The 14504-nt window shown below is 41.4% G+C and overlaps 1 protein-coding gene across 1 annotated transcript; it reads left to right on the forward strand.

The window, feature by feature from the left end:
- The first annotated feature begins 9723 nt into the window (after nucleotides 1-9723).
- Nucleotides 9724-13782, forward strand: CXCL9 (C-X-C motif chemokine ligand 9). The gene is made up of 4 exons (XM_007455428.1): nucleotides 9724-9823; nucleotides 10930-11056; nucleotides 12322-12406; nucleotides 13651-13782. Exons 1-4 carry the CDS (start codon nucleotides 9760-9762, stop codon nucleotides 13753-13755), a joined length of 381 nt encoding a protein of 126 aa, XP_007455490.1. The 5' UTR covers nucleotides 9724-9759; the 3' UTR covers nucleotides 13756-13782.
- Nucleotides 13783-14504: the final 722 nt, after the last annotated feature.

Below are 14504 nucleotides of genomic sequence, written 5' to 3' on the forward strand. Positions count from 1 at the left end.
TGAGGAGCAGAAAAAAAAAAAAGTAAGAAAAAAGCACAGGGCTTCCCTGGTGGCGCAGTGGTTGAGAGTCCATCTGCCAATGTAGGGGACATGGGTTCGTGCCCTGGTCCGGGAAGATCCCACATGCCACAGAGCGGCTGGGCCTGTGAGCCACGGCCGCTGAGCCTGCACTTCCGGAGCCTGTGCTCCGCAACAGGAGAGGCCACAACAGTGAGAGGCCCGCGTACCGCAAAAAAAAAAAAAAAAAAAAGCACAGAGCCTAAGGGACCTATGCGATACCATCAGATAAAGTAATATGCTCACAATGCAAGTCCCAGAAGGAGAAAAGAAAGAGAGAAAGGGATAGAAAGAATATTTACAGAAATAATGACCAAAAACTTCCCAGATCTGATGGAACACATGGATCTGCACATCCAAGAAGGTCGGTGAACTTCCAGCAGGATAAACTCAACGAGATAGATAATAATCAAATAGTCAAGATTCAGAGACAAAGAGAGAACCTTGAAAGCACTGAGAGAGAAGTGACTCATCATATACAAAGGCTCTTAATAAGAATAACAGTCAATTTCTCATCAGAAACCATAGAGACCAGAAGGCAGTGAGATGACATATTTTAAATGCTGAAAGAAAAAAAACATTCTGTCAACCAAGAATTCTACATCTGGCAAAACTATCCAACAAGAATGAAGGAGAGGGACTTCCCTGGTGGTGCAGTGGTTAAGAATCCTTCTGCCAATGCACAGGACATGGGTTCGATCCCTGGTCTGGGATGATCCCACATGCCGCGGAGCAGCTAAGCCGGTGCACCACAACTACTGAGCCTACACTCTAGAGCCTGCACACCACAACTACTGAGCCCACTCACTGCAACTACTGAGACCGCATGCCGCAACTACTGAAGCCCACGTGCCTAGAGACCATGCTCCGCAACAAGAGAAGCCACTGCAATGAGAAGCCTGTGCAGCACAACAAAGAATAGCCCCCTCTCGCTGCAACTAGAGAAAGCCCGTACGCAGCAACGAAGACCCAATGCAGCCAAAAATACATAAATTTTAAAAATTAAAAAAGAAAAGGAATGAAGGAGAAATAAAGACATTTCCAGATAAAAGAAGCTAAGGGATTTCATTACCATTAGACATGACCTACAAGAAATGCTAAAGGGAGTCCTTCAGACTAAAATGAAAGGACACTAGACAATAAATTCAAGCAGTATGAAAAAGTAGAGAACACTGGTAAAGGTAACTACATAGTGAAGAAGAAAGAGGAGGAAGAAAGGATGGAGGGAGAAGGAGGTGAAGCTGCCACCACCTAAGCTATATTGCTGGAGAGGCAAGCCACATGGAGCAGTCTTCAGGGGCCGTTTAATAGCCTGGGCTATACTGCTGAAGAAAGAAGTTATGTGGAGAAGACTTGTGATGCCATTTTGGGCATCCAGTCCAGTAAAGCCTTCAGATGACTCTAGCCCCAGTCACTATCTTATTGTAACAGAGAAAAATCACTATTTAACAAACTTCGGTGGGAGAGTTAGATATTAATTTGCAGATCAAGTAACTTAAGTCCACACTTTATATCAGGCAATAATTCATAGTTTGAAACAATCAACTACGGAATATCTATATTTTATAGAAACAAACAGACGTCAGTATTTTACAAAAATGGAAAACTTCTAAACCATTAAACGCAAAAAACTAAGATAAAAAGAAAACTATGAGCCTGATATGAAATATATGCGAGAATGTAGGGTCAATGAAACTCTCATTCACTGCTGGTAGAAGGATAAATGGTACAACTTCTTAAATTGAATACATACATACACACTCTATGAACCAGCAATTCTACTCCTAGTGATACAATCAAAATGTCCATCAACTGGATATACACCTTACGGTGAGTCATACAACAGAATACTATAAGAGCAATTGAACAAACCACTCCTGCACACATGACATGGATGAATCTCACAAATATAATATTTAGAGAAAGGAATGAGACACTAAACATACTGTGTAATGCCATTTATATAGTTCAAAATGACAAAACTCACCTATGATACGAGTTCCCTTTGGGGAAGAAGTGAAGGGTACTGTCATGCCACTGACACTTGGTTAAAATTCACGGAGCCACTGTGCACTCTTCTATACATTTTTTTCCCCTGTATATAGGTTGTATTATTTAGCTAGAGCTGTGTACCAAATACCACAGACTGAGTGGCTCAAGCAACAGAAATTTACTTTCTCATAATTCTGGAGACTGGAAGCCCAAGACCAAGGAGTCAGCAGGGTTAGTTTCTTCTGAAACCTCTCTCCTTTGCTTGCTGATGGCCATCTCCTCCCCGTGTCTTCACATGGTCTTCTCTGTACATCTTTGTGTCCTAATCTCTTCTTATAAGGACACCAGTCACAATGGATTAGGGACCATCCTAATGACCTCATTTTAACTTAACTACCTCTTTAAAAATCCTATCTCTAAGTCAAGTCACATTCTGAGGTACTGGAAGTTAGAACTTCAACATACGAATTTGGGGCGACACTATTCAGCACATATAACGTGCTATACTTCAAAGAACTGTGTAAGAAACATGCAAGAAATGAAGACAACAAAATAGAAAAGGCAGGTATTTTAACTGAAAATGGATTAAATCTTCCTATTCAAAATCTGTAAAGAAATGACATGTATTTATAAAGTCAACACCCTGACTCCACTTGACAAGTCATCCTGAAAAGGTTGAAGATGGAGATATTAAGCCAACACAAAGTGTCAATAAGTAAAAAAGCTGAAATAAGCACTGATCGCAGGTGTCCAGTTGCACATATTAAATGAACGAAAGTAAATACAAATGACAAGAGAATTGGGAAACTGGTACATCTATATACTGATGAAGGCATTACAAAATTAGTCCAATCTTTCTGACAAGCGAACTATTAAAAGGTTACAAAAGAGATAAAAATGTTTTTAACCTCTGTCTCTAAACTTCCAAAGAAGGAAAGTATCCCAAGAAAGTAAAATCTCTGAAAAAATAAGAGTACTTGTTGTACTACTGAACCAAGGGAAACAACTACAATGCCCAGCACTGAGAAAAAACAGACTACAAATACCAAGAACCATTTTTAAAATGTATAAACTACACAGATACCAGGAAATGTTTATATAAAATAAGATAAATGATATTGTTTATTGACAAGAGTCAGATTAGATATAGGTGTATATGCGTGTGTACGTGTCTGTGAATGTTCTCATGTCACTCTCTTGGGTAAAATCCTTCAATGTATCCTCACCACACAGGTATTTACAAGGCCCTTCATCCTCTGGATCCTGCTACATTTCTAGCCTCATTTCTCACCACTCCCCCATTATCACTCTACCCTTCGCCCTTACCAAAGTTCTTGCAGTTTTTGCAGTTTCTAAAACTTAGCACACTTTTTCATGCCTCCTGCTCAGAATGCTTCCCTGCCGCCCACCTTCCCTAGTAACTAATTCCAACCAAATCTCCTTCCAGACCTAACTCAAACTGTGTTTGAGGCCATGAGCCAAAGTTGTGACCTTCTCTGCACCTCCGGTCTTTGTGTACAATCCTTTATCATACCATTCTTCCACAGTAATTGCTAATTTACATGCTGCTCTCTTCCACTCAACTGTGAGCTCTTTGAGGGCAGAGACTGATGATCGTTCATATTTGTGTCCTAGCACGATCATAATAAAAGCTTGATGAATGAAATGATAAACAGTAAATGGAGGGTTTCAAGAACATGGATTTTTTTTCTTGTAAAGTTACTTAAAGTTACTTAGATAAGCAATCTGAATGTAAATGGCTTTAACATGGGTATGTTAAACAAAAATATTTTCTTTCCTTTCAAGTTAGGCAGCAGCTTCTTAATAACCATGGTTACATTTTATCAGACTGTAAGCTGACTTGCCAAAAGTCATAGAGCAAAAATGTGTTACTGCCAGCATTCAGCTGCAGCTGTCCTTTAAATGATGTACTGACATTCCCCCTCAGGACAGTTTCTTCACATATTTAATCCACTCCATAAACTTTAGATAAAAAATCATAAACCAGGAGGCCAGATATTAAGATCAGTAAAGGAAGAACTTGCTCCTTTCTCTTCGTTACCTGAGACACAGACAGGACATGAACCCCACTCCACCCCTCACCCCCCTCCAGCTATGATGTGCTTCTAGGCAACTTCCCGTACTGTAATACTTTGGAAGGAAGGAATGACTCCCTGCATGGGGAGAAAAGAGCAAAGAAGAAAAATCAGAATGTTAAGTAGGGGCTTCTGAGGCTTTCAAGAAATAAAGTCTTTTCAAGTCAGCATCCTTTAATACTAGCAATCGCTGCTGAGAGGAGGGGAAGTCCACAAGGCAAGAAATTCAAACAGGCCTGGGGGTTTCACTATGAGAGAAACTTACTTCCCCTTTCAAAGTAAAAGGGAAGACTCAGATTTTCACCGCAGCAGGGTCACGCTGTGTATATAATCAAACAGACAGCACTGGCCGCATAACCAAACAGACGAAAGAGGGAGGCAGGCGAGCGCATGTGAAAACAGAGCCCTGCTCTGCCCGGGAGGGTGACATCAGCATTTAGTGCCTCGGGGACAGGAGGCAAATGAGGTTAAAACTCCATCCAAAGGGAAACTGGCAATTATCTGTTAGTTTCGCCGGGGCTTCTAATCCTTGGCTTCCTTCCCAGGGCTGTGAGAACTGCCGGCAGTGTCCTCTCCCCAGGTTTCTGTTTCCCCTAAATGCCCCATCTAGTCATAAACGCCCCTTCGTTCGTAAACGTGTTTTCTCTCAGCCCTGTCTGGACAATTTCCCATAGGAGGCCTGGGAAACAACCGAGGAATGCGCCTCATCTGAGGGCGTCGGCCCCAGCCTTTAGGCCCAAGGGCCAAACCTGCTCCGCGCCGCCGCATGAGGCGCAGCCCGACCACTCGGCGGGCCTCTGTCCTACTGGCAACCGGAGGAAATTCGCCACCTCCGGATAAAAAAAATAAGACTGGCCCTCGAGTGACTCCTAAATGACCCCAGCACCTCTTCCTCTCTTTCGGTAGACTTCCGTCCCAGTCACCGCGACCCAAGGCCGAACGACCCTCCTAGACCTGGCCCGGCGGCCTCCACCCCAATGACCGGGCCCCTCCGAGGCCAACAGTCCCACCGGCCTCAGCCCAAGCCTCGCGTAGAAGCTGCAAACCGGACCCCGCTCCCGGCGTCCTTCGGGGAAGCGCCACCCCCTCGGGCTGGGAGGTGAGGGTGGAGGGGACATGCAGGAGGCAGAGGGGAGAGATCCCGAGGCGCACAGCCACTACCTTTCTTCTCGACGTGCTTCACGGTGGGAGCGGCGCAGGTTGCGGAAACACCATCAGGGCCACCAGCAGAGCAAGATGCTCCGGCTGCGACGGGAGCTTCCCCACCGAAGGTTCTGCAAACTGACTGGCTGGGCATGCGCCGTGTGCTTACACCTGCTGAGCCCAGAAGCGCGCAGTGCGGAGCCAGGCCGGGAGCCTCGGTTCCCTCACTGGTTCCCTGCGCACGTGTTAACTGTAGGCCTACTGATTCACACGTGTTAACTGTAGGCCTACTGATGCGCACGTGTTAACTGTAGGCCTACTGAACACGTGTTAACTGTAGGCCTACTGACGCGCACGAATTAACTGTAGGCCTACTGATGCGCCCGTGTTAACTGTGCGCCTACTGAGTGCCAGGCACTGCGCTCGGCACTGCGCGCCGGCATGGACCCTCACAAGCCTTCCCTGTTCTAGTGGTGGAAGGAGATGTTCACCGTAAGATAGCAGATAACGTAACATTGCCTTGCATGTCCTTTGAATAGGGAGAGGCGCATAGTGCCATGAAATCACATGGTGGGGGACCTGACCAAGTCTGGGGATCAGGAAAGTCTCCCCAGGGGCAATGCTAACCTGGAAATCTAAGGTGGGTAAATTACTAAGCAGTAGGATAGGGAGGCAGATAAGGCACAGCATTCCAGGCAGGGAATAGCATGAGCAAAAAGAGTGTGATAGGAAGAAGCATTGCCCCTCTGAGGAACTGAAGGAGGAAAAGCAGAGTTGGTGGAGCAGAGAGTTATGCAAGAAGAGACTTGAAAGGTGGGCAAGGGCAGACCATTCTAGGCCTTGTTCTTTTTATTTATTTTTTTCTTTTTGCGGTACGCGGGCTTCTTACTGTTGTGGCCTCTCCCATTGTGGAACACAGGTTCCGGACGCGCAGGCTCAGCGGCCATGGCTCACGGGGCCCAGCCGCTCCGCGGCATGTGGGATCTTCCCGGACCAGGGCACGAACCTATGTCCCCTGCATCGGCAGGCGGAATCTCAACCACTGCGCCACCAGGGAAGCCCTAGGCCTTGTTCTTTATCCTAAGAAGGTTCCATCTAACTCTCTTTGCTAGAAAAACTGGTCACTAGCTCTATGGTGTTTTGAAGTTGAAATTCCTTGTTGCCATTAATTTCACCAACCTGTGAGGTTAGTAATAGTTTTCTCAGCTGAGGGAACTGAGGCTGATAGAAGTTAAGTATTTGGCACACAGATGTTAAGTAGTAAGGCTGGGACCTGAACCCGCTCCACCCTACCCATGGTCACAGTCATTACCAAAAATTAAACATAACCAAATGAATAAGCTGTGTCAAAGATCACAAGTTTTCTTCAAAAAGAATTCTTAATATTGTATTTAAGCATAATAATCCATCTAGAAACCAGTCCAAAAATGTGCATTGTGTAACAGAAAATGCTAGTATCTGTTCCCCTCCTACTCAGCGTGCATTCTCAATGCAGGGGAGGAAGGATTGCCCTCAAGGGGACAGAAAATTGGTTCCTTTCGGGGGCTAAAAAATCTTAGATATTACGATGACTTATGGTCCACCAAAGTTCAACCCTACCCAACAAAATTTTATTTCTTAATTAATTTTTCTCTTTAGGAAGAAATTAAATTAAATTTAGATTTATGTTAATTTAAATTTGATCTAATTTATCTCAGGAGAAGCAATTATGAAAAAAAAGGTTGAGAAACACTGTTCTACAGTATTGGAACCCCCAAATTTTAGTGGATCAACCAGAATAAAGATCACATTTCTTAACTTTCCCTGCAGCTAGCTGTGGCCATGTGAATAAATTCTTGTCCAGGGTATGGACAAGTGATAAGTGAAGAAATGAGAGGCATGCCCTTTTTCTGCCTTCCCACCAAGCTGTACTTTGAAAGTGGACATGGTGGCAAGCCCCCGTTGGCCACATGCATGAGGGCAGCAATGTAGAGATGGTGATAAAGCAACAAGATAGAAGGAGCCCGGGAGACCTCATGGAGATCTCAGAACCACCGTATAAGCCCTAGTCACCTGCCTCTGTTCGGGGAAACACACTTTTATCTAGTTAGCCACTATTAATTTGGATTTTCATTACATGCAACTGATCCCTTACTCTTATTTTATTTTATTGTGGTAAAAAACATGTAGCATCAAATTTACCCTCTGAACCATTTCTAAATATGCAGTTCAGTACTGTTAAGTATATTCACATTATTGTACAACACATCTCTAGAACTTTTTCATCTTGCAACACTGAAACTCTAAACCCACTAAAGATTAATTTCATCTCACCCTTCCCCCCAGCCCTTGACACCCACCTTTCTACTTTCTGTTTCTAAGATTTGACTTTAGATACTTCCTATGACTATTTGTTCTTTTGTGACTGGTTTATTTCGCTGAGCATAATATTCTCAAGGTTCATCCATGTTGAAGCATGTGACAAGATTTCCTTCTTTTTTAAGGCTGCATAATATTACATTGCATGTATATGGACATTTGGGTTGCTTCATTTCTTAGCTATTGTGAATAATGCTGCCATGAACATGGGTGTGCAAATATCTCTTTGAGATCCTGCTTTGAATTCTTTTGAACATATTCCCAGAAGTGGGATTGTTGGATCATATGGTAATTCTATTTTTCATTTTTGAGAAACCTCTAATTTTTTAAGGAACCTCTATATTGTTTTCCATAATGGCTGCATCATTTTACATTCCCACCAACAGTGCACAAGGGTTCCAACTTTTCCACATCCTCGCCAACACTTGTTATTTTCTGGGGTTTTTTTTTTTGCAGTACGTGGGCCTCTCATTGTTGTGGCCTCTCCCATTACAGAGCACAGGCTCTGGACGCGCAGGCTCAGCGGCCATGGTTCACGGGCCCAGCTGCTCCGCGGCATGTGGGATCCTCCCAGACCGGGGCACAAACCCATGTCCCCTGCATCGGCAGGCGGACTCTCAACCACTGCGCCACCAGGGAAGCCCCTATCTTCTGTTTTTTGATAGTGGCATCCTGGTGTGTATGAGGTGATAACTTGTGGGAAGCAGTCAGCCATGAGAGCAGGCTGCGAACGTGCCAGGCATGCTGCCGCTGCTCAAAGGGACTGTTCCTACCTGTTCCCCTCCTTGTTCCATTCCATGGGAGATAAATTACCAGGGCCCAGAGATGAGAAAGAATGTAAAATGAGACAAGCAAAGCTGTCTCCCCCCTGCACTTGCAGGTTATTTTTGATGATTCTGGGTTTATGGGTTTTCTCCCAGGGAAGTTAACCTTGAACCCAGAGTCTTCCGATAATGTAAACCACCGTCTGGCAACCTTCCCTTTTCTAGTCTATATAATCTGCAACTGTAGCACAATAAAATTTGCCTTGCAACCAGCAGTGGTCTTGGTCCTTCTGACCCCATTTGTCGATGCTATTTCAGGTCCTTACCCCTTCCCTTCAGGCTCTGATCGGTTTGGTCTTCTCGGTCCGGCTGGTCCGCGGCAATAACTCATTGTGGTTTTGATTTGCATTTCCCTAACAATTAGTCACGTTGAACTTTTTTCATGTGCGTATTGCCCATTTGTATATCTTCTTTAGAGGAATGTGTATTCGAGTCTGCCCATTTTTTAATCAGGTTATTTGGATTTTGTTGTTGTACAAGTTCCATATAATATTAACTCCTTATCAGATGTATGTTTTGCAATTATTTGCTCCCATTCCATAGGTTGCTTTTTCACTCTGTTGATTGTTTTCTCTGATACACAGAAGTTTTAAAGTTTGATGTAGTACCCATTGTCTATTTTCAACTGATCCATTATTCTATCTATTTAAAAAAATAATAATCTGTAGCAGCAATGACATCAAAAACAGAAAGGGCCTACCACAGTAGAAAATGACCTAGTCCCTGAATTAATTAAGATGCTTTTTAATGTATTTTGATTGTTTAAGATTGTTGGGTAAGCAACATAAGAAAAAATAAATGTGGCCATATATTATACATAAAGGTATTCTACAAAGAGTAAGAAAAGTTGAAGAGTGTTTTACTTATCTGGACTTTAATATTTCCCATCTGGAAACCACATCTCCAGCCCTTCTTGTATGATGTTATTATATTCATTATATAACTTATTCTTTATCCAGGTGAGCAGCTGTGAATGTGCTAAAGGCTGCCAGTGATGACGGTTTCACATCTCTTATGATAAACTACCCATTTATGTGAAATGGAAAGATATAAAGCATGCAGAAATTCCCTTGGATCAGAGAGTAGGGTTTCCCCCAGCACAATTAAGTTTGTGGTCAGTTTAGCTGACTCAGCTAAGACAACCAGCCAATCAGATTTTAGAAGGGAAACGGATTTCCTAAATAAATATTATTTCCAAGAGCATGTTCTCTAAAGAATTTCTCAAGCTTAAAATCTAATACAGGAGTGACTCAGTAGAACAAATACAGGAGCAACTCCATTCTACCACTATGAAGAAAAGTGGTGTTCCTCTCCTTTTGGGTATCATCTTCCTGACTCTGACTGGAGTTCAAGGTAAGGGATTCTGAGTTATATTGGGTTAGTAAAGTCAGAGATGTGAACTGCTAGAAAAGTCTCTTGATTTGCCAGTAAAGGTAACTGCTTTGTGTGCATCAGAAAGTGATGTGAGTCAGTTGTGGTCAGTTATTCAAAGTTCATATCTTGGACCTGCCAAGTCAAATACAAGTCTTCTCAGTCCACGTGTGTGAATTCCTGGCACAGAGTAAGTGTTCAATAAATGTTTGTTGAACTGGGTGATAATGAGATGGAAGACTTTGTCTCCTAAATTATTTTTGTCACCCTGACAGTGTTTCTTGATAAGTATGTCTGTGGTTAACCAATTAAGTATCCAATGATCAGAGAGGTGTCCCTAATCTGTTTACTAACTTCCTTTGTTATTTGGGGCAAATTAATGAACTTTTCTAGACTTCAGTTTCCTCAGCTGTAAAATGGAAATTTTATAGTTATGCTTTTTCTACCTACTATACAATGTATGGCATATAGGAAGTACTGAGTAAATGTATGTTGAATAAATGAAAAAATTAAGGAATGAAGATAGTGTATTTTAAAGAATTTTCAAAAGTTTAAAGTACTACTGAAAACCAAGGCAGTGGGAAAGATCAGGATGGTGTTGGTAATTAGTTATTGTAAGTGGAGCTTTTTGTTGAAACGAGTACCAACTCCATTTCACTAAGGTCAGATAAAAAATGGCTTTGGGAGTTGCTTGAGATACTGTGGTCTGCATAGCACACATGAATTAGGTATCTGTGTATCTGACCTGTGATAGACATTTATTGAATATTATAAAAATCCCTTTTCCTAAGGTTGTAAAATATGATAGTTAAGAGTAATGCCTTTGGACCCAAAGAAACCTGTGCTGAGATCCTGCACTTGTCCGCTAAAAGCTGAAAGGCTTTGTTTTTTACTTAACTTCTCTGAACCTTGGATTCTTTATCTATAAAACGGAGATAACACCTACTCAAAATCTCGTGGTAATGATTAACAGACACTCAGTAAGTGATAGTAATAATCATGACTAAGTCAAATGTATCATTTGGGTGGATCGCCTAAATTGAGACATTGCTCTAAATCGATGTTTTCTACCTCTCTTTTTCCCTTAGGAACTCCAGCAATGAGGAATGGACGCTGTTCCTGCATCAACACCAGCCCAGGGATGATCCATTCAAAATCCTTAAAGGACCTTAAACAATTTGCCCCGAGCCCTTCTTGTGAGAAACCTGAAATCATGTAAGTAAAAACTCATCCAACACATATGCTCCAGCAATAAGTTTAGTGTGAGTATTACCCTCAGAATACTTGCCCATTCAGACACTTAAAATGCAGATAGTTGCCCCTCCATAAATCCGGTCTAATTCTTCCTTTTCTTCTAAAAAAACAAGCAATTTCTGGTAGAGATTAGGAACCAAAGATGACATGTTCATTGTAGAAAACGTTTAATGTAAATGACCCAAAAGAAGAAATTAAAAATCGTCTATAATCCTACCATTTAGTGATAGGTAGTGTTAATCTCTCTGCATATAGTCTTCCAAATCTCCCTCATTGGCTTTGTGTGTACATATATAGACGCTATATATATATACTTATACACACAATATATGTACACAAAAATAAAATCATACACTACATACTGTTTTGTAATCTGCTTTTACATTAACACTATATAATGAACATTTCCTGTCAGTAAATCTTCTGTAATAACATCATTTTTTCCTAATAATGTCAATTTAATGGCCAAATTTTATTCTATCATGTGGACGTACCATAATCTATATGACCAACACCTAAATGTAGGTTATTTCCAATTTTTTTGCTATTGAAAACAAACTGCTATTGTAGCAATATTGTGTCTTTAATTCTTTCCTATTAGTAATACCTTTCTAGAGATAGAATTGCTAGATTAAAGGATATGCCTATTGTAAGTTTTTTGAAACCTAAATCAAGGATGATGTATAGAATGACTACTCTTATTCTTAGATTAGACAGAAATTAAAGAAAAAAGTCTTTAAATTGTTCCTGGAGAGTCTGATGTAATTTTAAAAATTCAACCAGTCTGTTAATCTTGTCTTAGGAAAACATTTTGTTTATGTTTTAAGTTGTTTCACTAGAAAATTTAGCAAAATTCATGCTCATTTTCATTGTTTTGGGGGGAAGAAAGTAGATATATTGGCAACTTGTCTATTTTATATTTTCACTTAAACATAAATAGCTTTTTCCATCATAACAGAACCAATATTCTCTTTAGATTTAACTTTATCCTATTGCATATACCTGTTGGATTTTTTTAACTTAGAGTTATGTGCTATCCTAGAAATGTATGTAAGTCCCCTCAGTCACTTAAAAAATGAAAAGGCAGGAAAAAGACTGGAAGTCTCAGATGCTTATAGTGATGACACGAGTACATTTTTAATTGGGGAATTGAATTCTGTGGATAAGATGAAGCATTTAAATTATTAAAAGTAAAAAGAAAAATCTTGTTGCTATTTCTTTGGTAGTGCTACAATGAAGAATGGGGATCAAACCTGTCTAAACCCAGATTCAACAGATGTGAAAGAATTGATTAAAGAGTGGGAGAAACAGGTTGGTGAAAAAAAGGAACAAAATTTTCTTTCTTTTAGAAATTAACTTTAGAAAACAAAGAATCATGTAGTTCCTTTAAGGATACGTTCTCCATTCATGTTATTGTGCTCCTATTTTTTTCGTAGAATGATGTCATCACCTGGAGGTGTAATGGTAGTCCTGCTTACAATATCACTTGTCTATCTCTCCCACTAGAATGTGTGTTCCATGAGGGTAGGGAGCTTGTCTTTCTTATCCAATACAATAAATGTGTATTGAATGGAAGACAGTGAGGATAGAAAGGATATAAGGTAGGGAATTCCATGGTGGTCCAGTGGTTAGGACTTGGCACTTTCACTGCCAGGGCCCGGGTTCAATCCCTGGTTGGAGAACTACCGCATGGCACAACCAAAATAAAAAGAAAAAAAGAAAAAAAGGTAATAAGATAAAGTCCTTTCCTGCTGTAGCAAATTTGCTAACAATTAATTATAGTACAATGTGAAAAATATAAAATAAATATACGTACAAGAATCTTGAAGATAATAGAAGAATGAGTAATTAACTTTGCCAGAGGTGAGGGGACAGGAAGAAAGGGTTAAGGAAGACTTTTTATATCAGGTGACATTTGATTTGGGTCTTGAAGGATAAGCATTTCACCAGGAGGGTAAGGACAGCATGAAAAAAACAACTAGAATCATGAGAGAGCTCACTGTGCTCCAGGAACCTCAGGTAATGTGGCTGGAGTTTGTGTGGAGGGAGTGAAGGGACCGAGATAGAAAAGTAGACCAGGAAAGGGGGAAGAACCCTGCATGGTGTGCTAAAGGGTTAAGTTTGAAGAGGGCCACAGAATATGTAGTTGGGCCTTGGTTCTGGACTCCGACAGACTAGCAGTTCTGCCACATACTAGCTGTGCAACTCTGGGCAAGTCACCTGCTCTGAGCCTCAGTCTCCTCATCTGTAAACATTGGATGATAACAGTACCAACCTCAGAAAACTATAGTTGGGACAGGTGGGTCATAAGCAAGATTGCAGTGGGGGTAGTAATGAGCCCAGAAAATGGACAGAAGAGAACCAGTCAGAAGGCTACTACCTCCTCATCAAAGTGAGTGAAATAGAATCAAAAAGAGCCCCTCTGAGACTGAAGCAACTTTAAACTGGTTCTGAGGATCAAGAAAGACCACAGTCTGCAGAGTCCAAATATAATATAAGGAAGGAAATATGGTAAGATAGAGAAACATTACCCTTTTTTTTCTGACTCCTCACAGGTCAACCAAAAAAAAAAGCAAAAAAAAGGGAGAAAATATAAAAAAACCAAGAAAGTTCCAAAAGTTAAAAAATCTCTACATCGTCCTCAAAAGAAGACTACATGAGCTGCCATTTTACCAGCAAGTATTTTGTGTTAAAAAGTTTCTTTTTAACTATACTGAAATAATTCCAAAAAGGGATGGCATCTTAATACATAAGCTTGTTGATTTGAACTAGGAAATTTAAAGCATTATTTTGAAATTGTAATTAAAGGTAGAAAGTTGCTTTTAAAATCCAGATGTGAAGAATTGTTAGAGGCTAGAGTTTGTCTTTGTTCTTCCATCTCTGACCAACTGAATTTCATCATGCTTAAGCCCACAATCTCAGTAACCCCCACATCTGGACAAATGTCCTCACAACCACATCCCACACACAAGAGCTGCCTGGGAGAACAGCTGTAGGCTTCCCAGGACTCCAGAGAATATCCTGAGGCACACGTCAGCAGGCCCCAGCCTGGAAGCATGCTGGTAAGCGGAGCAGTTTGGAATCGAGCTGGACCTCACCAAGCTGCCACAGCCATCAGCATCTGTATTTGAATCTGCCTGTGGGCCTCTCATACAATGCATCTGAGATATTCGTGCTGGTTGTTTCTGGGGATCACCGCTGGAGAACACTAGCAATTGGCTTTCAGAACCTTCTGTCTGGTTTTGAGGCCATGTGACTCCATCTTGCCCGCCCAGGGTAACCGCTTTATTCCTTACTGTTGCCTTTGCTTCAGTCAAGCCAATTCCTCACCGTCCTATTCAGTGCCTGCCCCCTCTGCTACACAGGTCACACTCTCACTCACCTGCGTCTACTGCTTTCTCACTCTTTC

Source organism: Lipotes vexillifer, unplaced genomic scaffold (assembly GCF_000442215.2).
Source record: "Lipotes vexillifer unplaced genomic scaffold, Lipotes_vexillifer_v1.1 scaffold749, whole genome shotgun sequence".
NCBI classification, from domain to species: Eukaryota; Metazoa; Chordata; class Mammalia; order Artiodactyla; family Lipotidae; genus Lipotes; species Lipotes vexillifer.

Coding starts and splice junctions, on each gene's coding strand:
- CXCL9 (XM_007455428.1), top strand. CDS start 9,760: ATGAAGAAAAGTGGTGTTCCTCTCCTTTTGGGTATCATCTTCCTGACT. Junction 9,824..10,929: donor GACTCTGACTGGAGTTCAAG/GTAAGGGATTCT, acceptor TTTTTCCCTTAG/GAACTCCAGCAATGAGGAAT. Junction 12,407..13,650: donor TTAAAGAGTGGGAGAAACAG/GTTGGTGAAAAA, acceptor GACTCCTCACAG/GTCAACCAAAAAAAAAAGCA.